The sequence below is a fragment of the Corvus kubaryi genome, unplaced genomic scaffold, assembly GCF_017639235.1.
Source record: "Corvus kubaryi isolate FWS band 111438036 unplaced genomic scaffold, C.kubaryi_AGA036_p1.0 37284, whole genome shotgun sequence".
In the NCBI taxonomy this organism is placed as follows: Eukaryota; Metazoa; Chordata; class Aves; order Passeriformes; family Corvidae; genus Corvus; species Corvus kubaryi.
In genome coordinates this window covers 10,982,230-11,007,321 of record NW_024581088.1, presented here as the reverse complement: position 1 = coordinate 11,007,321, position 25,092 = coordinate 10,982,230, and the positions used below count along the sequence as shown (strand labels likewise).

At 41.7% G+C, this 25,092-nt stretch overlaps 3 protein-coding genes across 8 annotated transcripts; 2 read left to right on the top strand and 1 right to left on the bottom strand.

Moving 5' to 3' along the window:
- Positions 1 to 1,442: 1,442 nt before the first annotated feature.
- TEKT1 (tektin 1) lies at positions 1,443 to 9,903 on the top strand. Of its 3 annotated transcripts, none has more exons than XM_042026572.1 (8): positions 1,443 to 2,236; positions 5,326 to 5,569; positions 5,943 to 6,108; positions 6,338 to 6,466; positions 6,884 to 7,027; positions 8,225 to 8,447; positions 9,055 to 9,251; positions 9,527 to 9,903. In XM_042026572.1, the coding sequence occupies exons 2-8, from the start codon at positions 5,380 to 5,382 to the stop codon at positions 9,684 to 9,686; spliced, it is 1,209 nt and encodes a 402-aa protein (XP_041882506.1). In that variant the 5' UTR covers positions 1,443 to 2,236; positions 5,326 to 5,379; the 3' UTR covers positions 9,687 to 9,903. The 3 variants fall into 3 exon arrangements, with proteins under 3 accessions (XP_041882506.1, XP_041882508.1, XP_041882507.1); XM_042026574.1 differs by lacking the exon at positions 1,443 to 2,236 and adding an exon at positions 2,243 to 2,384; XM_042026573.1 differs by lacking the exon at positions 1,443 to 2,236 and adding an exon at positions 2,243 to 2,796.
- A 40-nt stretch (positions 9,904 to 9,943) lies between these two features.
- On the bottom strand, positions 9,944 to 15,990 carry FBXO39 (F-box protein 39). Of its 2 annotated transcripts, XM_042026571.1 has the most exons (4): positions 15,852 to 15,990; positions 12,750 to 13,797; positions 11,788 to 11,964; positions 9,944 to 10,752 (listed from the first exon to the last, which is right to left on the bottom strand). In XM_042026571.1, exons 2-4 carry the CDS (start codon positions 13,761 to 13,763, stop codon positions 10,624 to 10,626), a joined length of 1,320 nt encoding a protein of 439 aa, XP_041882505.1. In that variant the 5' UTR covers positions 13,764 to 13,797; positions 15,852 to 15,990; the 3' UTR covers positions 9,944 to 10,623. The 2 variants fall into 2 exon arrangements, with proteins under 2 accessions (XP_041882505.1, XP_041882504.1); XM_042026570.1 differs by lacking the exon at positions 15,852 to 15,990 and having other exon boundaries at positions 12,750 to 14,569.
- Positions 15,991 to 16,091: 101 nt separating this feature from the next.
- Positions 16,092 to 23,771, top strand: PIMREG (PICALM interacting mitotic regulator). Of its 3 annotated transcripts, none has more exons than XM_042026566.1 (7): positions 16,092 to 16,224; positions 16,768 to 17,098; positions 17,203 to 17,522; positions 18,335 to 18,657; positions 19,463 to 19,558; positions 20,403 to 20,449; positions 21,578 to 21,621. In XM_042026566.1, the coding sequence occupies exons 3-6, from the start codon at positions 17,232 to 17,234 to the stop codon at positions 20,431 to 20,433; spliced, it is 741 nt and encodes a 246-aa protein (XP_041882500.1). In that variant the 5' UTR covers positions 16,092 to 16,224; positions 16,768 to 17,098; positions 17,203 to 17,231; the 3' UTR covers positions 20,434 to 20,449; positions 21,578 to 21,621. The 3 variants fall into 3 exon arrangements, with proteins under 3 accessions (XP_041882500.1, XP_041882499.1, XP_041882497.1); XM_042026565.1 differs by lacking the exon at positions 21,578 to 21,621 and adding an exon at positions 21,653 to 21,738 and having other exon boundaries at positions 16,093 to 16,224; XM_042026563.1 differs by lacking the exons at positions 20,403 to 20,449; positions 21,578 to 21,621 and adding an exon at positions 21,653 to 23,771 and having other exon boundaries at positions 16,094 to 16,224.
- The last annotated feature ends 1,321 nt before the right edge of the window (positions 23,772 to 25,092 follow it).

Sequence of the window (25,092 nt, the reverse complement as noted above, 5' to 3'; positions counted from 1 at the left end):
GAGTTTGGATTAAGCATGATGAGAAATCTGTCCACAACTGGCACACACAATATACCTATTTACATTCTTACAGTAGAATACTTTTTATTGATTAGCAGAGCCAAGTTCCATCGTAACTACCACAAGAGGGGCAATACTGGCTTCATACATTGCGTTCGTTCACAGTCCCGGGTCACGGATGATTTTACTGTGTTATATGAGTGCTTGGTAAGACACAGGTAAGTGCTTGGCCAATTTAGGCCTAATAGCATATAATTATATAAAGGAAGTTTTAGATTGTAAAGTTATTGCCAATTCACCAGGGTGAATCTACATCCTTTCTGTAATTTAGCCTGTTTTTGCAGCTACCCACAAGGTATTTGCACAGGTTTTCTAAAGTCTTCCCGCTTCAGAGAGGTGATGGTAAAGATACCTGGGACTTACCAGCAACCTGTTTGCAGGGAAGTGGGACTATAAGCTGAGCTGATCTATTGGTGGTTTGTGTGTAAGAAGATGAGGGAGATAGTGCTATGACATACTTTTAGAAAAACTTACAGCTTTGTGCATTAAGAGGTCTGCTCTATATTAATAACATCAACTATTTGATTGTATGATTAAATTTAAATTATATAATGTATGCCCCCAATTAATTTTTTAGTATTTTTATTTTTAAAAAATGCAGAGCATGTGTGTATATATGACAGCGTGTTTAGCATGAGTGATAAAAGAACAATATATTAAGTTGGCATAGTATATATTTTACACAAATGGATTGTTTCTTAACTTTTCTAATGTTTCTGTATTGTATCTAAAAACGTATCTATGGTTGTTTGTTGGCAACTTGATCCTACTTTTAAAGGCTAAAGCAGTTCTGTGCAGTATTTTGTTCTGTGCAGTATTTTCAAGATAATGTCAGCAGAGACATCATCTGCTTTTTATGTTTGCATATAGCTTCCCACAGCAGGAAAGTCCTTCTCTTTTATAGTATAATAACTGGATGAATGTCTTTCATCACTTCTCCCTTTGTGTGATATTTCCAATAAAGTGTTTAATCTAAACATATGCTCAAACCCATGCAAATTCTTGGATATATGTAATTACATATAAAACTATCCCAAAGGTTCAGCCTGTATCATTAATTTAAACCTGACCTGGCTTACATAGGTAAAGTGTCCAAAATAAAAGATGGGATTGCTTTGTGTAAGATGCATTTAAAAGCTCCTTGTGAATTTTGTCTGGATGTAGAAAATGGGTTCATTATTTGTGAAGTGGCCAAGTCCTCAGTCTGGAAAAGTCTCACGTTTTCTGTGGAGAAGTCTAACTAATCAGCATTAATGAGTCTAGATCTAAATTAAGTATGTTGCCATGTTCCTTATTGGGTGCATGAAAAATACCGTAGATAATCTTATTCTTCAGAGAATCAAACTGTCAGCCAAGCTGCTGCAACTGTGTTGAAGTAGGAGAGTTCTCTAGGTTGAACCAATAGTGCAGCATCATTAACTGCTTTCTTTCAATGCTGCTGAAATTGCAAAGCAGACTAACGTAATAGGTCTGAACTCTGGTGTTCCACTAGTGTCCAAAATAATCTGTGAAGAAAGGCTGAGAGGGCTGGGGCTGTTCAGCCTGCACAAGGCTCAGGGGAGAGCTTCCTGCAGCCTTTCAGTACTTAAAGGAGGCTTGTAAGAAAGATGGGGACAAACTTTTCAGTAGGGCCTGTAGCGATAGAACAAGGGTCAACAGTTTAAACCTAAAAAAGTTGATTTAGACTAGATATAAGGAAGAAATTTTTTACAATGAGGGTGACAAAATACTGGCATCGGTGGCCCAGAGAGCTCCCCATCCCTGGAAAAATTCCGGGTCAGTTTGGCCTTGGCTCTGAGCAATCTGATAAAGCTGAAATCATAGAATCATAGAATGATTTAGGTTAGACATCCTTTGTAAAATCCTTTTTAAAGGCTTTACAGTGGAATGTGGTAAGCGAGCTGGTGTTAGTTTACCCCTACTGCTGTGCAGAAGAGGACTTACTTTTTCATCCAGCTGTAACTGGGCGCTTACACGTGGTGTGGAAAGGCGGTGCCGCTGCCTGCCCACCCGGCAGAGCCTCCGCAGCACGAGGACTCCGCCCCGCGCCCCTCGGACGCGCCCGCCCGTGACCGCTCGTTACAGCGGCTGCGAGCGGCGGCCCGGGCGGGGCGGGGCGCGGGCGGGGCGTCCGCTGCGCGCAGCTCCGGCGGCTGCGGAGCCCTTTTCTACCTCTGTAAGTCGGTAGAGAAAACCACCTGAGCTAAAACTAAAGCTTTCTCCTGTCGTATAATTCATATTGCAGGATCAGTTGTAAATTTCGTATTAACGGTTTAAAAGGAAGTTGTGTTTTACGGTAGCAGACACTGAGGAACGGATTTGAGGTTTGTAGCTTTAATTACTTTGTGGCGGTGTCGCTACACTCTGGGACAGGACAGCATGACATACTGGGTTTTCAGAACAAAACGGCATGAAGTCCCACCGTGTTGCCTCTCGGAGGCGTAGCGACCTGGTTCAGGAACCGTACGACGACCACCTCAGGTCGTTCGGGCCATCAGCTCGCAGACACCAATTTGGTGGACGGCAAATGGCGTTTATTCATGGGTTACATAGGGTTAAATAACCTGGGTTTACCGCATCACTTCCTTCTGGTCAGGTATTACCTGTAGAGGGGAGGGGTTTTACCTGTCCCGCACAACGCGATATCTTCCGAACGCCTGTCCCTAATCTCCTACAGCACCGGTCTCAAAATAATGTCGTGGAGAGCCATCACTGGGGGGTTCCTCTGCTTTCAAGGTGACTGAGCACGTTTTCAGAAACATGACATTCATTGTTCTCAACTGCTATTCAGATATCTCAACAATTCATTGTGAATCATTTGGTCATCCCTTTCAAATTTGCCAGTATTTCTAAATGCCTTGGAATGTTACTGGGAATAGAGATGATAAAATTTTGCAGAAGACAACTAATATGCAGCCTGATCCATACTCTGTGACTCATGCGAGCCAAAGTAAACCTCTGTTCAAACCAGCTGTGCGTTCAGATCCACCGAAGCCATTGGAAAATTTTCAGTTATTATGGAAAGGGTTCCAGTTCCTGCTCCACCTGTTCATGTGGGGGGGAAAAAAATACTGTTTTTAACTAACGCATTTTACTATGCAATGTGGATAACCTGGTAAAAAATCCATCAGGGAAACAAAAGTCTACCTAGACCAAGGGGGGCCTGAATGTACAAATCAAGGGACAGTCCATAGAAGCACTGCCCTTTTGTGCAAATAGTTGCAGACTTCATGTGTGCAGTGCCATATAAATTCATCTACAGGTCTGCCTCAGTAGCAGTCTTTGTAATTGATTCTGATCACTGTTCAGCCTAGTCACAGTTTTGCTCTTCCATGTGCATCAGGAGCATGCTGAGTGTCTGTGACTGCAGCTTTCCTACATGCGTTAGCATATATTGCTCATTTTCCTTGCTTACCTTGCACCCCAGTCTCTGTTGCTTCTTGAATCTCTAAGGCCTCCTTCTCTCAGGCTAATGGCTTCAGTTCTAGCGTTAAACCTGTCTTCTGAAGCCTGTATTTTTCTTTGGCTAGCTCTGAAATACCTGCATTTTTCTGTAAGACAGTGTTTCTTCAGCTGAAAGTCCTTTTTTGCCCTTCCAGAATACTTGCGTATTTCTGTTTACATGTCAGCTGGCATGAAAGGCACTGTAGTTACCAGTTTTAATGACCACTGTTTGAAAGAGAAGGAAGATAATTAGCAGCTTTCTAGCTGTCACTGCATTGTTTTCGCAGCTAACAATTGCAGTTGCTTCCCGCTTTTCTGTCCAGGACCAGCTCTGCTTCTTTCTGACCAACGTTGCTTCTTTATCATTTTGTGATCTTTTTGAACGTTGTTGGGTTTCACTCTGAGAAACTCTGCTCTGGTCTAAACTATAGCACCATCTGATGTCATGCTTTTTATCTCCTTCATCTCTTCTGTCTGGCTTCCAATATCTTCTCTCCCAGGAAAGAATATTGTTGACACAGAGATGGAGTATACTACTAAGGGTATTTTATGACTGACATTTTAGATAGCTAGGTACTTAACACACTTCTTGTTTGCTTTCACAATCCTTATGCATTTCTACAACAAATCAATTCAGAATTACTGTCAGAAGCTCTGGAAACTATCAAAAAATAATGTACAGAGAACAAGCTCAGTCGAGGAGAAGTATCAGTCGAGAGGTGTGGGAGGGAGAAGGAAGTTGAGTTAAGGGTAGCTGTGCTGAATGGAATGTGGGCAGAGCTGTGTGTTGCTGAGGAGCAGTTGTGGGCATTTGGGCTCAGGAGCTGTCTCGGGAATACTGGATGAGCATACTGCAAGAATAGGAAAATAGATAATCAAACTGCTTTGCAAAAATTCAGGGCATTGGTTTCTCCCTCCCTTAAACAAGTGTCCCGGTATGCTTTGTTCTTTGTTCCATTTTAGTCCTTTCCGGACTTTCCTATTTCCTCATTTGCCTGCTGAAGTTCCGCCTTCAGCTTTTCAGGTCCTGTTTTGGTTTGGGGTTTGGCTTTTTTTGGTTTTTTGTTTTCTTTTGTTGTGTTGTGTGGTCGTGGGGTTTTTGGTCAGTTGGGTTGTGTTGGGGTTTTTTTGGTTGTGGTTTTTTTTTGGTTTTTTTTTTCCTAATCATCATTAGAAAAAAATTGCCTAATCAGGCATTGGAACAGGCTGCCCTAGGAAGTGGTGGAATTGCCATCCCTGGATATGTTCAAAAGGCATGCGGATTTGGCACTTGAGGATATGGTTTAGTGGTGAACACAGCCACGCTGCATTAACAGCTGGACTCAATGATCTTAGTGGCCTTTTCCAACCTTAAGAATTCTATTATTCCATTTCTTTTTACAATCTAGATTTTATCCATCTCTCCAGCCATATTCTTGAAAGGTGTTTACTTCTCCAACATCTGGGAGGCTATTTATCTTTTATATTTGTTCACTTTTTCTCTTGTTTTCTGTGGTTGCTTGTTTAGTTATTCCAGCCTCCTCCACAGGTCTCCTTTCCCTTCTTCCTATTGCATGTCCATCTTTTCCTGTCAGTTCCACTTCTCTCCTCCTCAACTCCACTCACAAATTCTTCTGTTTCTTCACTCTCCCACTCCAAACACATCAGCACATTCTTCCCTACACATCAGCAAAGACTTGGGGAACTTTGAGCAAGACATCTATTATTTTCATATCAGTGTCATTTTGCAGGTAAAAAGAACAAAATATTTCTCATCCGCATGGACCCGTCTTCTCCCCTTCCTGCTTCTGCAGCTAAATGTAATGCTATTTCTGTTTTCAGGTTCCACATTACAAGAACTAACCTGCATTATATCCAGAAACCTTCCAAATAACAATGGCCAGACTGTTGCAAGATACATCTAAATTTCATCCCTCAGAATGGTACACTGCAAACAGGATGCAGCGTGCCAGTACAGAGTCCCAGAAATCCAGGTCAGAATGTGTGACAGCTGAGAGTTGGAGGCTGGTGGATGAAATCGAAAAGACAACTCAAAAAACCCAAAGCGATGTCAATAAGAAAATAGGTAATCCCATGTCTTCTACAAGGGTCAAGACGCATTATTTGAGCTATATGTTTAAGACAGACTTAACAAACTAGTTGGTAATGAACAGGAGTATGTGTCAATGCCATGCTTGTTGATGTCATGGAAAAATCAAAAATATTTTATACAATATTTTGAGGCAAACTCTTTATTTTTATTACAAAACACACAAAAAGCTATTTTAACCAAACCTCCTGACATGGGGTTGCAAAACTGTTTCCACACAGCCCACAGCACTATAGGCACTCCACTGTAGAATAAGTCTATTTTTAGCCATATCTAAGATCTGAGCTACAGTCCTCTTGCTCATAAAATGGGCCTGTATTAATACGCGTTTGTTATTTTGATTCTACAGAACAGAGACGGGAAGAAATAAAATTCTGGAAGCAAGAACTAGATAACAAGCTAGAACAAATTGTTCATGAGACAGAGGTATTGTTGACTTTCAAGAATAGGCTGGAGAGAGCTTTGGAGAGCTGCAAAGAGCCACTTGTCGTTGCCCAAAAGTGTCTCCTGTACAGGTGAGATGATTCAGAAGAAAAGCATTCAAGGAGAGAAAAAAAAAAATCTAGGTAATGAACCTTTAACAAATAAAAAAAAAAAAGACTGCAAACTAAAGGCCTGACTCTCTTTGCAGTGGAGTCACAGTCTGATTTAGGTGTTCATACACTGGGGAAAGCTGAACATCATCATCTGTTAGATGCAAGCATTTGAACAATGTGGTTGATGGTTTTTCCTTTTTTTATTTAGGCAGAGGAGAGTTGGGATTGACTTGGTGCATGATGAAGTGGAACAGGAACTACTGAAGGAAGCTGAAGTCCTCCAGGGGATTATTGCTTTACTTGGACGTACATTGGAACAAACCAATGAGCAAATCAGGTGCAGAGGCAAAGGGCACAATAGAACACTAATTAGATGAAAGTTAAGACAGCCACAATACTGAGAAGTTGTAGGGTCAGGCTGAGCACAGGTCCTAAATTATCTTCAATGCTAAACAGTTGCAGGAGGCCTATCAGTAATGGTGAGATGCTCTGCATGTAGAATACAAAGTACTTGCACTTGATCCTTGGTCTTCTCGTGATTCAGTCCTGTGCCTTTAATTTCAATGTGAATTGTACCATCAATTTATAGAAAGGCAGCTTCATGCTGTAGATTTTGTGACTTGACAACTAAGAGTTCATACGCTAATATTTCCATAACAGCATTTGAATTACCTAATGCATGTATGCATGCATATTAAGGACACCTGTGAGTGTCTACACTTTGTCTTAAGAGTTTGGTTGTTTCTTCTCCTAGACGAAACCGTTCAGCAAAATACAACCTGGAAATGGATCTGAAGGACAAATTCACAGCTTTGACGATTGATGATTACTGTGCTAGCTTGACAAACGACACTCCTCATATCATATATGCTGACAATGCAATGAAACTGGAAGGAAAGTAAGTGGTTCTTTAGTTCAACAAACATATGATAATTATACAGATAATGTGGGCTGTCCCAGTAACAGCAAGATTAGTTTTGTGTAAAACAGGCTTTATCTTTTCGTCAACTGTTTCTTATACTTCTGTCCATCACTTTTTTGTATCACAATAATTATGCTCCCAGTGAACTCCAGTTTAGTAGAAGTTTTTGAAGTTCGCCATTAGCTAAGGAAGAATTTCACATATTGTTTAAACACAGAATAGATTTACTGCCCTTAACTTCTTTCCTCTCCCAGAGTGTCCCAGTGGGGAGAATGCTGGACTGGGACACCTGAGGTGTGGAATCAGTTTCTGACTCAGTCATTAACCTGTCAAATGTGCCCCTTCTGCATGGGTTAGTTAGTGTGAAAGGTTTAAATGGAAAAATAGCTACCACAGAAAAATGGGCTGAAAAGAGGAACCATGCTGAGAAAGCAATGTGTGTGAGAGCCTCAGGAAGTCACTCTTGCTATGGAACAACTGGCAAACTTGTAACACCAAGAGACTGACAGCTCTTGCTGCCATCACGTTGGCGTGCATCAACAACGGGTTGTGTAACTCAGACCACACCCAGAATGGTGTTGCCTGCTGTGTGCAAATGACAAGTACAACTTTATATAGTCACCCAATTAAACAAGGAATGAACCCTCTGAGGAACTTTCCAAACACCCACCTGCAAGCCACAGCAAGGATGACCCTCTAATTCTGGAGATACAGTTGGGGCTGGGCTTCTCAACTATTGCTCCAGGCAGGTACTCTAAGTGTCGCACAGGTGAACTGTGTGAGAGAATAAGTGACTGTGTTGTGTAAATAGCTATCTGCTGTGAATAGTAACAGCTTTATTAATGAAAGATGTTCTAAGAAATACTGGCTATTATGTGTGTTTCCCCCCACAATAACTTAATCCGTCGCCAGGGGAAAAGAAAGTTATAGCAAAGTTGCTCTATGACTCTAGCGAATTTGTTTTCATCTGACTCTCATCTACTTCATTACAAAATTATTGTGACAGAGCCTTTATTTTGTATCTGTAGAATTCCCAGGACAAGTGGCGCTTACTGGGACATGCAGTTAAAAGTACTGCTTTGTTCTTGATTTTGTGGCATAATTACAGGTTTATGAAGCCATAGAGGACCTGCTGCTGTCTGTTGGTGACCTTTTATTTTGAATCTCTTTCAGTTTTGTTAGCCCTGAGGACTGGATAGATTTCTCAAACATAAATGTTGAAAAGGCTGACAAGCAAAGAAACAATTCTTTGGCACTGAAGGCGCTTATCGATAGCATTCTCTCACAGACGGCAAATGACATGCGCAAGCAATGTGAGATGGTGAATGTTGCTTTTAGAAATAGGGTGAAGGAAGTCAAGGATGCCAAGCACAAGCTAGAGACATTTCTTGCAATGGTAAGTCATAGGGGACAGTCAGTGAAAAAGTGGAAGCACTGGGCTTGAGTTATCTACTGGTTTTCCCAGTCCAGTGGGTAGCATTTATCTGCCACGTGTTCCTTTTTGTTCCCTTCTCCCTCCTCCGTAAAAGTCATCTTAGATTTTTTTTTTTTTTCTTGGTTCTGTGTGCACCACCACAGAGATGCATTTCTGGAGTCACTTATTCAATCTAAATGTTGTAGCCATCAGTAAAGTGAGGATTTTCCTTGTGATTTTTAGTTGCAAGGGGCTCCTATAGCTTTTTCAGGATTGTGATATAAGAGCCTGATAATTGATAAAAGCAGGGTCAATGTGCTCAAAATTTGACGCATGAAAACTGAGTATTAATATTAAAAATTAATTGCTGAGCATAAATTTCTGGGTTCACCCAGAACAGTGTCATCTGCTTTCCAATGACAGAATCATACGCCTGGCTAAGTTTTGCAAAATATCGTTTGATGAACTAACAACATAATGAGTGTTACTGTGATTGTTACAACTATTAAAGATGATGATGATGATGATGATGATGATCTCACACATTGTAAGAGGCGGTGTGCAGAATTTCGTTGTTGGATTTGTTAAGGTAATGGATGAGACTGCCTCACAGGAGAAGAACATTGCAGCCTTAAAGAAAGCAATTGCTGATAAAGAAGGACCTGTAAAAGTGGCTCAAACCCGCTTGGAAGCAAGAAACCATCGCCCCAATGTGGAACTGTGCTATGACACAGTGCACTGCAGCCTGATGAATGAAGTTCAAGAGATTACCAAAAATATTCAAAGGTGAGTGGAAATTATGCAAGAGGAAAATCTGTGGTATAGATTACTGGGTTAATTTAATGTGTCAGAGTAACAACGGGTCCCAGCTATTCTCCCTGAAAAGTTGGGAGTTGCTTTTCTCTTAAGGGCAGGACACTTTAAGGGAAGTTGCATGGATATTGTCTCCATGAATCCCTTTCCATCTTTCTTTTTTCTTGCTCAGAATTCCTAACCCATATAAGAAAAAAAACCCTATTCATGTGTTTTCAACTAATGGCTGCCTCTATTTTCCCTATTAGATTAAAGGATGCATTGGCACAGGCTGAGACAGAGCTGAAACGCCTGAGCTGCCGACAGCTTTCCTTGGAGGAAGAGATCAAGGTCAAGGAGAATACACTGTACATTGATGAAGTGCTGTGCATGCAAATGAGAGAGTCTCTTTACATAAACAATTACTGAAGTCATCATACTGGGGGATTGTGCTCCAAAGAACCAGCTCCTGCTGAAATTTTATTTACAAACTTCCAAATTTATTGGCTTGGCTCAATGCTGTCTAGTTGTGCAAGGTAATTAAAACAGACCTAGTACTTACAGCTATCTGTTTCACAGCTATCTATGCTCTAAAACATTTGATGAAATCTTCCACTTGGCAATAAAATTCCAGAATAATGAGAAATGCCTCTTCTTCCATGTTTCTCTCATGTGTAACCAATGATATCTTTTGCCACTGAAATGTGTCAAAAGAGGACTCTGTGGAAGCTAGAGCAGGAATATCCTCATAAATCACTTGTTGGAGAGCTGGGCAAGTGGGAGGGATGTCTCTCAGGACTAGCCATGCTATGTTTTGTTTTTATCTTAGCATCTGCTGCTAAGAACTAGGCAGCATGACAAACTTAATAGGACTTAACTAGCTTAACTAGCTGATACACTAGATAGTACATCTGTCTGCATCTGAATCAAGATCAAGTCAAGGCTGACTTTGGGAGAATCACTTCCTCACCCCAGGTCTCAGTTTCCCTATTCGTAAAATGGACACAATGAGATAGGCTTCAAGGGTAAAGTGTTTGAAGCTCTACAATGAGAAGTGCTGAAAAAAGAGGAGGGTCTTATTTTTAACAGAGATGCCTGTAAGGGTGCAAAAGGGATCACTGCTTCCTTTGGTTCTGGCAAGGAAAAACAAAGCAAGGGCAAGAATAAATGGTGCTGGAGACAAAGGAGTCCAGTTCCCAAGTCCAACATTTTAATGCATGGAGTTTAAAATCGTCCCTTGCCTCTCTCTTGCTGGAATGATAACTCCCTTTCAGAGGCATTGCTGTCAAGATTCAAATACCTTACCAAAGCCCTCCGAAGGATCCGATAATGCAGATGTCACTGGGTGTTCTTCTCTCCCTGTAGTTTACACCATTGGGTAGGTAATGACAAAATAATTAAGTTCTGAGTCAATCAGGTACTTGAACTTCCTATAAATATCAGCCAACAGCTGCTCCTCCTCAGTGCTGTCATCTTGGGCTGTATAAATCCTGACCTGTATGCACAAACAGCAGTAATGTCTCTCAGATACAGGGAGCTTGGCCCATTAAAGCTCGTGGCAACAAGAAGCAGCTGTGACTAAGAAGGAATCTAGAGAAGCAAAATTCCTTGAATTTGAAGAGAATCTTGAGCTTTACTCTCTTCCCACCCCCAACTGACTGAAAACATCATCTCCTGCCAAAGAATTTTTGGGAGGTGTTGCGAGGAATGGGTTAAATAGTGGAAGACTAGCGAGGAGGATTGTAAATCATTCAGGTGATCTTGCAGATGGGAACAGCCCTTGATAAGACCAGCCAGTGACCCTCTGGCATGGACCGAGTTTAACTGTGCTTACATCTCCACTTGTGTGTGTCCACCTGGGGGCTGCTTTGGGGATCCCTCGGTGAGCAAAGGAAGGGAAACAAATTTACTCTTTGTCTTTTAGCTGTGGTTTTGTGGTTGTCCCGGCTGTCTGCCTGTGCTGACTCAGACAGGAAGAGCAAGGTTCTTTTTACCCCCCAGAACTGCTGCATCCCTGGGATCTGCGCAGATCTGTGAGGACCTACTGAACTCAGACTGTAGCACACAAAGTAGCATGTCAGCATGGTTTACACCAGCTACAGTCGTGGCCTGGCCCCAGTTCAACACAGGATCCCTAAAGGGTGTGATGTGCTTACATCTTTTTGCTATTTAGTGGGATTCAGTCCACCTTCCTTGGTTTAAGCATAGACATAAGCACTGAGCCTGAGAGGTGACTGAGAAACCCTAGAAGTGGGAGAGGGCTTGAACTAGAGGTGACAGAGGGAATGCCAGTCTAGGAAGGGCTTCTGGATTTTTTTGGACATCATATTAAACTTCTATAGTATCTGTATGTGGCTAAGTAGATTGGAAAGCCCCATTTCTATGAGTGGTTCCCAAGCTCTCTAGTACTAAGGCATAACATAGGGAAGATAGTTATATTAACATTTCTGTAAGTGACCTTTGCCTGGGCACGGAGACCTTTGGGTATAGGAGCAAGAATGGAAATGGGAGTTTTGAAGCACAGTCTTACCTTTATGGTAGTCAAAACGCATTTCCTTTCTGCACGGTTTTGTAGCAGCCTCTCCATAAAGCTGGCACTTAGAAATGCCCAGACTTTCAGAAAAAACAACCTCTTGCATGATAAGATAAGCTGTAGCAGCTCATTGTCCAGCAACTCATGGTCATTGTTCAATTCAAGTGTTAATTTCTTGAAAAAGAATGAACACAGTTAGTACTACTGAACAGATGTTGAGTGCAGTAACTAGAATTCAACAAATAGTTTTCTAAGTTAACCAACAAAAGCAAGTGTCAACAGATCAATTTTGTACCTTGACATTAGCTGAGAATTTGTTTTGCATTATGACAACAATGTATGTGCTACAGTAAATCACTTTCCTGTTAAGATGGGTTGATCCCTTGGGCATTCATTAGAAAATGCTGCACCCGCAGTCATGCCATGATCTTATCTGACATCCTGAAAATTATCCCAGAGACAAGAGTAGAGCCAATGATGGTTTCTAGAAAGCTTTACAGATCTCTGGTGTTTACTGGAAACTCTGCAATGCAACAGGACTTACAGAAAACTGTCAGCAACCATCAGGTGTAAGGCCACGTGTTTCCCTCTGGCATGCAAAGACCTGATGCTCACTTATGTGGGTCAGCTGTGGCAAACCTTTGGTGACACATCCCTCGTGACACCGAAGGGCTTTGACACGGGCACTAGTTAATTTAGATGTGCTGTACGACATTTATGCATTGCCAAAATAGAGTGGCCTGATAGCATCATGGTGGGTTATAAATGGACAAGGATAATTTCATCAACACACTATAGCTGAAACACTGAAACGACTCACTTATGAAAACTGCCCCCTGAACGTAAAACTGAAGCAGTCAGGAACTTCTATTGCTAACTGCTATTATGCAGAAGGCCTACATGATTATTTTGCTTAGCTTTGTGATACTGCAGTAGGGTGTCCCTATTGTTTCCCTTACCTGCAGACCATGCCAGTAAGCTGGGAGAAGGTTGGTGAGGGTAGGTCTCATTGTCCAGTCTGGGTCACTAAAATAACAGCTCCGTAGGCTGATGCTCCTAACTGGGATCTCCACTAGCAGGATCCTAGCTAGGTGATCATGCTTCATGACTCTTTCAAAGAAGAAGTTCACGTTCAGTTTTGGGGCTCTCTTTGCCAGGTTTGCCCATGCCATTCCTGAGACCACTTGCCCATGAGGGTCATGGATATGACACTTAATATTCAAGGTGCACAGGGAATGAGAGCTGTGCTCCCGCAGGATGTCCAGCAGTTCATCAGAGATGCAGTTATAATTGAAAGTCAGGATGGTCAGGCTGTGGAACTTCGACATAGTTTGGTGGAACAAGGCACTGCTGTAGACAGAAAGGTGGAGACTGAAGAAATCCTCAATATTGATTTCAGATATAAAGCTTCTATTTGTCAAGCTGCTCAGAGAATTCAGAAGCTCACAGCCTTCTTCCAAAGTTATTCTTGCTCCTTTTAAGTTAAGATAATCAAGCTGATTGCTCATTCTTTTCAGGAAGGCAGCTAAGTTCTTGATAAACTGAGCCCTAACCACATTTTTCCAGATCAAGCAGTCTAATTCTAGGTACTTGATGCTCAGGGATACTAGGTGACTATTACACTTACCCAGGTGTGAAAGAAGACCTCTCATAATCACTTGAAATTTTTTGATAAAGGGAGTATTGTAAGGATTCGATAACTTAATCTCAAGGTGCTTCAAATACTTGCCAAATTTTTTGGTATACCACAGTGCACTTTGAAACTCCAGTGTGTGTGCCCTTGATGGCTGGCCATAGAAGGTGATGGTTCTGCATCTCCAGAGAGATCCAGAGTACATGGCGCAACTCCATTTTTTACAGACCAAGGCAGCTCGAGATCTGTCCCTGTCATCTAACCAATGGAAGACATGCCTCAGACAGACATCAGGTAGATAGGCCCAGGAGCTTTGTTCGGGTTCACTGTCATCTTCCATTGAGAGGACTTCTCTTCTGGGTCTTGAGTCAAACCTACATGCAGAAAGCTGTGGGTCGATTTCTTGCCAATCCCAACATAATAGGCTTCTAAACAAATGGATGGAAGTTTGCTTCTTCACAATCAAAACAAACAATCTTTTCTTTGCCTCTGTACTCTAGCTGTCAGAGTCAAAGCTCTTGAGTCTAAACTATAGTCTTACCTAAACCAAAAGAAAAAAACAAAGAGTGAAGAACAATCACAGTACAAGCATAGGACACATCTTTTAACTTTTTGGCCTTCACCTTCAGTTTAGCTAAACAGTGATGGGGTATCAACTGCTGCTACAGCAGCCACACTGTAAGAAGCTTTTGGTTAGCATCAGCTGCAGTTAATAGATCATGGTTTGTGCTCTGTTGCCTAGTGTTTAAAAGTACTCAGTTCTTTGTGCTGTATACATTTGAACTGGACCATCAGTGCAAAATTAGCACTAATGACTTTTCCTAGCCTTCTGGGGTACCATTCCATGACAATTAGTACCCTGCCTTAGATTCAGGTAAAATCCCTGTTGAGTATAATAAGCATGGCCATGGAAAGCTAGTGTTTTGCTAGTACCTTTGCAGAGGCTAAAATTCAGGATGTATTTACTTCCCTTCCCTGTAATACACGTGTCTTAATCATGTCTGCTTGAAAAATCATTCCTTGGCTTTTGGGGGTGAAACTGGAAAAACATCAAGTGATACTTTCTAATGGTCTACCCCAGAAATCTAGGCTTCTTGTCTGACAGGACTACAGGAAGATCCAACTCAAAAGTACAATATGCCAATCTCCAAACAGTCTACCTTTTCTACTTTGCACGTGATATTCTGCTGGATAAAAAAAAGTTGAAATGGATGGAAACAAGAAATGCACCATAAGAAGAAGAAAACATGCAGATCCATGAGTCTGTTTACAACTACAAAGGCTCAGATATTTCTGTTTTAATTTTATAAATGGGCACGAAAGGTCAGGCTGACAGCCCAGTTCAGCTTCAGTCTGCTGTTTGCCTTTTGGCCTATGGTTCTTATGTCACACAGAATCTCTCTGCCTGTACACACACTCTTTTCAATTAGCACCGTTTCTGTTCTTAGGGATTCCTCTGCCCACTCTTGCCATTCAAAGTGCCAATCCAAATCCCCAGCTATCAAGACAACCCTTAGAAACTGAGCGCGTGGTCTGATTACCACCCGACTCTCTCTCTCTCTCGTATTTAGTATCCCCAAGAAGAGCTCTTTGTTTTGCAGAACCATCAGTCATTTAGGAGATCTCTAGATCAATGTCCAAAAATCCAAGCCAAGTCTTCAAATATGACTGAAGCTCCAGTTTGCTAGTGAGAAGAACCTGAAACTTTTGCTATAGAGATTGAGGGCCGGGAGGACACAGGAGAAGCGGGCTAACACTTCAGCTACCTGGAAGCCCTGAAAGTCAATGGACAGAGGAAAGCAGAACAGCATATAGGGCTGCAATACATAGAAACACATCTGTTAATAAAGGGTGTTTATTACACTATACTCATCATTTTTAGTGTGTGAATACAAAAGGGTACAAACACCATCACGTGGAACTTTTTTAAAACCAGAGCTCTTAGGAATTCGTAAAAAGTATGTTTGTAAGCCAGTGGTGAGATTCAAGAGGTATCCTGCAGCGTTACTGGGTTGGCTTCCTCATCACTTTAAGTCTTAGCTAAGGAGGTGTCTTTAGCTGTCAGCTCTGAGTTTAACTTGGTGGGGGGAAAACAAATCTCTGGAAAAAACTAGATGCTGCTATAGCTCTTTCTAGAGCAATTTTTTTCAGGTAGAAGTCATATAAAGAGAAATGAATGCTTTGCATGTCTTGCTTGCCTCTCGAGTAAGAAAAAAATCCAAATCAAAACAAAATCCCCCACGGCTGAACAAATACATCCGCTACACTTGGCCCTCTTTGCTGCCCGATCTGCTTCAGAGGGCATCCCGGATGGTTTACGGTCCCACAAGGACAGTTACACCAGCTGTCGCCTCCAGCAAGAGCTGCAGAAGCCCGTGGAGTAAAAGCAAACAAACAAAAACCTTCTAAGACTTTGGCCGATAATTACCAGAAGTAACAGGAGCTGCGGCTTGGATACCCAAGTGGGCAACCCAGCCCGAGTCCTTTTACTGCTCAGCTGACGCGGATCTCTGGGCCGAGGTCCGCAGAGGCAGCAGGCCGGCGGGGGGGCAGCGCAGCCGCGGCGGGCCCGGGACGCGCCCCTCACCCGCGGCGGCCACGCGCGCGCCAGGCCGAGTAACGGCAGCCGCGCGTGCGCGGGGCCCGGCCAATTGTGGCGGGCGGCGGCGGCGGCGGCGCCAATCCGGGGGCTCGGAGGGGGCGGGGCGGCGTTCGAACGTGGTGGCGGCGCCCACGGCAGCTCCCGGAGGAAGGCGGCAGCTCGGTCCCGCTCCCGCTCCCGCGCCCGCCCGGTGCACTGAGTGAGTACTAACCCGCGCGGCCCGTCTCCTCCGGCCTTGGCGGTACTTTTCGCACTTGTTTCTATCATCCCGGTGGGTGCAATAACGGCACGAGCTGGGCCCGCCCGGTGCCACCGTGTCTCGTTACCCCGGTGTGGCGGCACGGCGGGTCTGCCGCGGCTGGCGGCGGGGAGCACGGGCAGTGCCAGCAGAGCGGGGTCCCTGCGGCGAGAGCGGCTCGGATCGGATCGGACGAGGCCTGGGCCCGGGCCCGGGCCCGGGCGTGTCCAGGGGCCCGGCCGGGGGCTACCGCAGACAGCTGTGGCTTCCAAAAGAACTAGAGCAGCGCGCTGTCCTGTGCGATACCCGTTTGATCATTGTAACCGTAGGACGGCAGTGGCTCTCTCGGGACGTTTCACCTGAATCATATTTGCTAGCAAGTGAAAATCAAGAATTGAAAGTATATGTGTACATATGTTTGAATTGTCATATGGGATTTAGGTAACTGGCATTTTAGCCCTTCCCACCAAAACCTTCTACCAGTAATAATCCTGTCTGTTTCAGGACTTACGTTTCCAGGATCATAACTGTGACTGAAGCAGGAGCCTTCAGCTAGCAAGTACAGCAGGAGACAACAGCAGCTGCGTAAACTTGTCTCGCAGTGGAAGGTTGTTTTTGATAAAGAAGGCAAAAATTTGGGAATACCAGATCTTGATCTAAGACACAAACAAAAAAATTGCACTCATAGAGCATTCTACCTCTCAAATTAGCAGTGGAATTGCAGTACAAGGCTTCTTTATGGATTTGCACAAGCCTAAACAGCTGTAGAAATCAATCCTGTTCTCTTTCAAGCCTCCAAGTAAAAGTCTGCTCAGCTCTGGTTTTCTTGTTTCAGGCAAGTGTAACCAAATATATTGTGCCACAGTTTCCATTTCTCTTTTTTTTACACTGCTTTGTACCTTGTTCTGTCTAAGCTTTGCTTTCATTTTGATTGTTTAGAAATAAGGCTGACCAAGAACTGGAACAAGATGGCATCTGTGCTTCAAAATGTCAAAGCAACAGTGGCCTGGCGGAAACACCAGCTCCTAGCTGACCTCAATGAGAATGAGAGCCCTGTGCCTGACAAATTCAAGAGAAGGGCCTCTCTGAGTTCTCTCAATACCATTCGCATGTCTCTAAGGAAACGGGTACCATTAAAGCGACGAGAGCTGAATTTTCATAAAACCCCAACTAGGGAAAGTCTGGAACCAAGACAGAGATGCCAAACTCTCCAGACTATTAAAAGAACAGCAAAATATGCTTTTGGAACAGTGTCCCAGGTACTTTGCCTTTGCAGTGGAACATGGATAGAGTTTAGTTTTGGCTTCAACTCCAGTACTAAGATTTCTGAAATCTGTACTGAGTGCTGTATGCCAGAGAGTCCATTCCCATGCACTTGCACGACTTAGTAGCTATGAGACAACTACTAACTTTTAAAATCTTTAATATCTTCTCCTAAAGTATAGGCAGGCAAATTATGGATCTAGCTGAACATGGAGCAAGGTGAAAACATTTTATTTTATTGTGAAATAAAAGCTTTTCCCCTACTGTATTTAATCATGTATGGCAGAGCAGCCTTCACACGGAGGAAGTTGTAGAGATTGCCATCACTTGCAAAGAATTGTTACTGAGAAACGTGCAGCACTTTGGATTTTTTTTTCTTTTATTTATTCTCCTGTACCCATACTATATACTAGCATGTTCTTCATTATAGTTGATCTAAATTTAGACTGACAAAACCTGCTACAAGGTAGCAGGGTAGCAGATTTGAGATTGCACTTCCCTTTGTTGGAGACCTCAGATTTTTAAATGCATGAGTTCTGTGTTGGGGAGCTTGACTTCTTCCAGCATAAGAGCAGCAGGAGGTTTGTCCCAATGCCTGCTCTGAAGTCCTTGATGAGTGCCAGGGGTTAGGGAAGCAAGTGACTCCTACAATGCAAATGAGTACAGAGGTTGAGATGCATTCATGTTAGTTGAAACCTGATACAAGAATGGAAGCTAGGCATTCAGCCCAAATGTTCCTAGTCTTCCTGGTTCCAAACTCTAGGCTAATTGAGTTCATTTAGCCTAACATGTCTAATGCTTCTTTCAGAAAATACAGAAGTCTTGCCAAAGCCCAGTACGCTCAATGGTGACCTTTCCAGCTGAATCCATCAGCAGAGGCTGTGCGACCAGTTCTACCAAAAAAGGAAGTACTACACCTTGCTGTAAGAGTGTTACTCCAGCAGCCAGTTCCAAAGGCACTCCAAGGTCCAGCAAAAGGGCCTTGCTTGGGCCAACAAGGGTGTCAGAACATAGAGAATGGAGGGATTTCTCATCCTGGCTTGGTAAAAATGCTGTCTCTCTCCGGAGATCAAGAAGAGCAGCAGCACTGAAGAGCCCTTATTCATCACCTGCTCCTTCCAGCAGGAAGATGTAAGTTACATTCTTTTGTAAGTCTTTTTTTTTTAATTACTCTGATTAGAATATCTGGTAAAGTGAAAGGCAAGGTGTGCAGTTTACTGTCCTATTCTCCTGAAGGGGTGTGCTGCTCGAATAGTTAAGGAAGTAGTTCCAGCTCCCTGTATAGACAGGGACTGAGCTCTGCATAAAGCTGAAACATAAAAAAAGTAGTTTTTTGCTGACAGGAACTTTTAAAAAATCACTCTCCCACTGGGTAAGTTTGCAGTGTTTCTCAGCACCAGTGCCCATCAGATGCTAGAGACATACCTGAGTTCTTTGCTGGGTAAAGGCAAATGCTCTGTATGTATCTCACTCCTATTTCATTGTATCTTTTCCAAAGCTGCTATTTGTCTTGCGAAGATACCAGGAATTGCTCTGCTTATGCTGAGTTCTTTATAGAACGTAGACAGATTCTTGCCTCAAAGAACAAACACAAATTAGATCAAGGGTTGTGAGCTAGGGAAATACTTAATAATGTGCCCAGAGGTTTTTCTTTTGGTAAAAGTCGCAAGAAAGGTTAAAGCTAGAAGTTGAATCCAAGCCTCGTGAATCTGAATCCTGTGTCTGAGTTGGAAGGTAGCTGTCTGGGGGATGAATGGAGATATGAAGCAGTTGGCCAATGGCATTAAGACCCTAACCCTAACCCTGCCACTGCCCTAAACTTCTCTGGGTAAAGTCTAGAGGTAACAAGAGTGGTACTGCAGGGATGGAGGCTCGAGTAGTGTCGCCTAGTCAGCCTGTCCTGTTTGATCTTTAGCAATGACCATTCTGTTTACAGAGAGTTTGACTGCGAGTTGGAACTGGTCTCCTCAGGGATTTGCCAGTTGAAGCGTATCTCCCAAGCACTCGATGACGCCATTGTGAAAGAGGAGAGGTAAATAATGTTAAGTGTCCTTCAACTTTTGGCACAGGTTACCTCCCACCTGAACATAGCCAATTGCAGGCCAAGTAGTCCCTGTAACTCAGGATGAGGAATAGTTGCAGAACTTTTTCAGGTGTAACATAGTACATCCGTTTTTCCGGCAAGATACCTGGGAAGATTAAATCTGCAGTTGGATTTGCAGCTTCTAAAACCTGTCAAATGCTTTCCTTGTCTTCAGTTTCCTTGTTGTGGAAGTCAGATTTTTAGCAGCAAGAGCCTACCTTTAACTTTGTGTGAGAAGAGTACCTCCCTGACTCTTGTCTAAAAGAGGTGCCAGTCCAGGCTGGGGGAGGAGCTGGGAAAATTCCAGTGTACTGACACAGTCACTGATGTCTGCACATCTATAAGAAAAATCCTTTTATTAGGTAGCATTATGTTAGCAAACATGGTACCCAGATGAAGCAGCCTCTTATAAAACACCTTGGTTAATCCATAAGGTGATAGGCTGCTGTATTTGTGAAGGTTATGCCATTCTGAATTAGACATATTAAGAGAGTAAAAATTAAAGGTCAGAAGTCTTGTCACAGGGTGATTCCCTAAACTTCTTCCTCTCTTAGGACACTTCATGTCAAGCATTCAATAACTAAATGTCAAGCACCTCAAACGCTCTAGAGAGTTTAGCATCAAGTACTTTACCTACAAAGAGTTAAGGGCTTAACATCCCAGATAATTGCAAAAATTTTTACCAATGGGACCATGTCTAGATACCTATAGGTTAAAGCTTGTATCAAGTTAATTTTATCATATCCTTTGAAAGTTCACTAAATGTCACTCCTAATATTCTCCCATCTGCTAGCGATATGACAGTTTCTCTCATTCGTAACTGAAGATAGTAGCAACCAGGTAAAGTAGTTGTTCACTTACCTTGTCTATGCCTGCATGCATCTGTGGGGAGAAAACCTGCTGTTTAGAGAGAGAGAGGTTTATCAACTCATGCTGCTTTAAGGCAGTATTATGCCAAACCACAGAATTCTTCCTTCATATTCACTGTGGCTGTCTCTGGTACAGCAGATCATTGTGCAGTTGTAAAACTTCACCTCTACATTGTGGACTAATGAGTCCTTGTGGGTTCACAATGAATCTCCTATGCAAACATCAGCTTTTCTCACCCCAGACCAGAAAACTACTGGTACTAATGTTTTTGTCATTCAAGTTTAGTTCTCACTGGTTACTAATGATCACAAAGCATGAGAGAATCAACCATTATCCTGAGCTGTCTGATTTTACAGCGTTTTTTTTCCATGCCTTGAATTTTCGTAGCAGTTGAATCCATGCTATCACAATTAACAGCAGCTCATAACTGTATTGGTGACGTTTTTAAACACAGCAATTGTACCCAAATGAATGTGACATTAATATCTTCACCCATTATGTTGGAAGTGTTCTTTTTGTTAAAGGGAAAGGTATGTCCTGAATACTATGTTCTATTTTAGCAATGAAGATGGGTGCAAGACACTTTGCTGTAACTTTTCAAGAAAAATGAGAGCAGTCTCAAATGCTCGACTGATGCTTTAAGCTGTGATCTGTACTGCTTCCACTAATTTGGTACAGTTCTCCTGAATATGCAGATACATACAACGTGCTCTGTCGCTGCCTAGTTGCCTACTGGAATAGTTGTGAAATGAACTTTTTTGGAGGTGCCTTTAGTCTTGCGTGAGATTTTCTGTTCTAGTATCCAATTGCCATGAGTTTTAATGTTAGCGCTCCCTTTTCATTTTTTTCATGATGCAGCAAACCTTGATCTCAAAGGATTATTTCCAATTCCATGTACTGTTCTAATGTTTTGCATTTTAATGAATTAGGTTATATCACAAGAAATGCTCCTGTTGCTAGTTAAAATATTGCAGTACTTAATTTGTGTACTGCCATTTATGTTCATTGAAGATAACAAAATACTTTCTTGCTAGTGTTTAGAACAGGTACACAGTGAAAGTGTACCAGACGTCTTCCTTTCTCCCATCTGTTTTCCAGCAATTTGTGTGACAACCAGTTGATTAGCTCTACTGACTTCATGCTGCTAATGGCAGTCCTGTTGTTCTTCTGCAGGCAACAAGCAATATCAAACTACTGTCTAATGGCACAAAACTCACACTCTGTACATCGATCCCTGAAATCATCTCGAGCTATCAGAAGGCAAGCAAAGAAACTCCATCAAGCACTTGGTACCTAGACAGAGATGGCTGTAGCTATTTTTTCATGTTTCCAAGTTTATGAGCACATATAAAGGAGAGGTCTGTATAGCACCTGAAAGGATGCACTCTATACTCTTAAATGAGCCATTACACTTTATATATTTTTTTTTCATGAAGCATCTCAGCACTTCCCTTGCTTTCTCTTTTCAAGTAAAGAGAGAATCAAAATGGTACCAACTACAGTGTGTTATCTCCCGCTGAGATGAGGGAGATGGTTCATCTTGAAAGTGACTTTCATGAGGCAGTAAGTACTTAGAAACTGATGCTGAACTGGCCAGTAAGAATGGCCAAAGCAAGGGCCACAGACTTATGAAGGGTAATCCTAGGTAATATTAGTATTAGTGTTTTAACTGGTATCCAGTGGCCATGAGTTTTAGCACAAGTACTTTTCATGTGAAAAAGATTGGTCTATTATTTTGAAAGCCTAACTTTTTTTTTCTTTTCTTTTTTTTTTTTTTGTTATTAGCAAACTAGAAGTTATTCATTGTATTAGCTGGAAGTTAATAAAACAGTAGTGGCTTCTTTGAGTTCTAGGCAGAACTGCCATTCCAAAGCAACGGGCTTCTGTGCAGTCACTCATGCCACAAGAACAGAGCCATATTAGGACTCTTACTACATGGCCTTAAAGATTAGCCTAACTAATCCTATCTTAGGTAGTTTGGTTCCAGACAAATCAAAGAGCAACTTTGTCATTTCTTACTGCTGCTTTAGATAGCATCTTGGCAGTTGAGTTAAACATTGCTTTTGTGCTAATCTGTCTTTTACACATAGAAATTTGTTACTACAATTAATGTAACCTCTTGCAACTACTGTTATTAGCTAATATCACAGTGGAAGTATTTTGATTATGTATACTTAGCATTTGATACCTGTATCTTGCTTCTAATGACTTTAAAAAAATATTAACATTCGTTTGACAAGCCATTTTTGGTAGTTCATTCAGTATAACAAAGTTTAGTCTTTCAAACTAAAGCAAAGACATCAAGTTTATAGAATTCAACAGCAGGGCTGTTTTCCATGGTAAGCTTTGTGCAGACTTCTCCGATTATGTTCACTCTAAAATGAACCTTCAAATGAAAGACTGATTTGGGAAACTTTGCTCTACTTGATAATTTTTAAGATGTGCTTGTGACTTAGTAGTTCCAGTGTTACTAAAATTTTAATGGTATCAGGTATAAATATGAAAAGCATTCAGTTATGATTTATGTATAAGTATTGATTTTAAACTTGGTTGCAATTTTTCTTCTTTTTATTGTCAAACTAAACAATTTTAAAACATTGAAACAGTTAATGAGGCCTGGAAACATGAAAGCAACCCTTCCAGCCTGAAGACTTCTAGACTTTCAGAGGACTGAGAATTTTAGCTTATGTTATTTCTTGATGTAGTGTTTGTGTGTGTTTTGTGGGCTGTTTTTTAGGGTTTTTAAACAACTTTTCTATGTGGAACTATAGAAAAGTATAGTATCTCCAAATTATTCTTTGCATGTCCTGAAACTACTTCTATAAAGCTTTCACAAAAATGTTGTCTCATTAGTGAAATACCTTCTTCTATGACTTTTGAAAAGGAAGGAGGGTTGGAGTTTTGTGAAAAGTTGACCTCCAATCTAAGTATTATTTCAGACAGATCAAATACCCTCTATTTATGTTTCCACCAGCTACTAGGGCATGTACAATGATGATCCAATATTTACCAAATCACTGGTAAGAAAAATCAGTGACACTGTTTGTTTAAAGGCAAGAAAGGTTTTATTTAAGTGGCTAATCTGTTTTAATATTTTAAAAACCAGCTCACATCAAAATCTATAGCAGTTGTAGAAATCTTGCTCCTTATTTCATATTAAGAAATTCATTATTGTACATTTTTGAATCTTTACAAGGCAGCAATAAGAAATATAAACATTTGTCACCAGATAGAACCTTCTCACTGACAATATTTAAAAGTATGCACTTAATAAAACTATAGACTGAAAGAACACCTACAATTTCAAGTTTCTTTGTCTGAATTCAGTTGTAAGGGGACTGCCCCTTTTCTCCCCAACAAATAGAAAAACAAGTTATGCATAACCTGCTTGCCTAAGTTATACATAAGACTTGGGGTTCTGTGAGAGGACTGCCATTCTGGGCTGTATGCCAGTCATCCAGGAATAACCCTACCTTTCAGACTTGCTATCTGTAAATCACGTTGCAATCTCTGCTATACCATCTCCCAGCATGTCAGCGTAAACCTGCCTCTCTCTTTTCCCCCTCCTAAGTTCTATACATCCATACAAATGACAAATGAACTGTCAAATTTGTTCCATTTTCCCCAACCCCTCAAAATTCCATTCCAAGGATAGCTTATTGAGATAAATACAAGTAGAGGGTAAACTGTGCTAATCGCCGTCTGTTGGGCTTGAACTGAGTGAAAGAGCCAACAACATGACTTCAATTCCAGAGTCCATGGCACAGGATTCTAGCTGTTCCAGGCCTCGTTTCTGAAAAACAGGTATTTTCATCCAGAAAAATGTGTTATTACTTCCATTTTTTAGGGGGGTTCTGAATTTAGGCTCATTTGTAGGAACAAATAGTTACCTTGAGCGACTAAACATCAAGGAAGTCTTAATTACCTTGCCAAACCCACAATTTCTGCTTAAGATATGAACACAGACCATGAAGAACCATTGCTCTTAGAGAAGCTGAGAAGGTAGGCTGGAAAGTTTTGTGTTTACAGGAATTCTATCCTCTACCAGCTCCAGAGGAGGATGAAAGTTCCACTTTCTCCCCTGCATGCCTGACATGAACAATTCAGTGCAGAGTTCTTGAGTTCAGATGCCACATGTCGATCTCTAATCAGACAAGTTACGAAACTGTGGTGCATAATCTTCATCTCTCCATTATCAAACCAATGAGCCTGTCAAAAAGGTACCCCATCATCTAGTCCTGCGATGATGTACTCACCTTTCTGTGGCCTAGATGGCAAGAGGGGAAAAGAAACCTGGGGAAATCCTATTTGTTCAGTAACAACTGTTGGACCTACAAATTTTGAAATGTAAAATACCTACTGGCTTTGGGTATTATTTAAAATGCTTATAAACAAAGCTTTTAGCAAATTTAAAACAGAAAACGATGCAGAAGGAAAGAAAAAAAAAACTTTTTTCCCCTTTCTAAATTTATTCCATGAAGGACGGGATGATACTATAGATCTAAATATTGAAGATTTGTTAAATACACACATTAGTAGTGTCCTGGCTAAAGAAAGACTGCAATGTATAAACAGGACAACTTACTCACTAGTAATGGCAAACAAAGGCTATT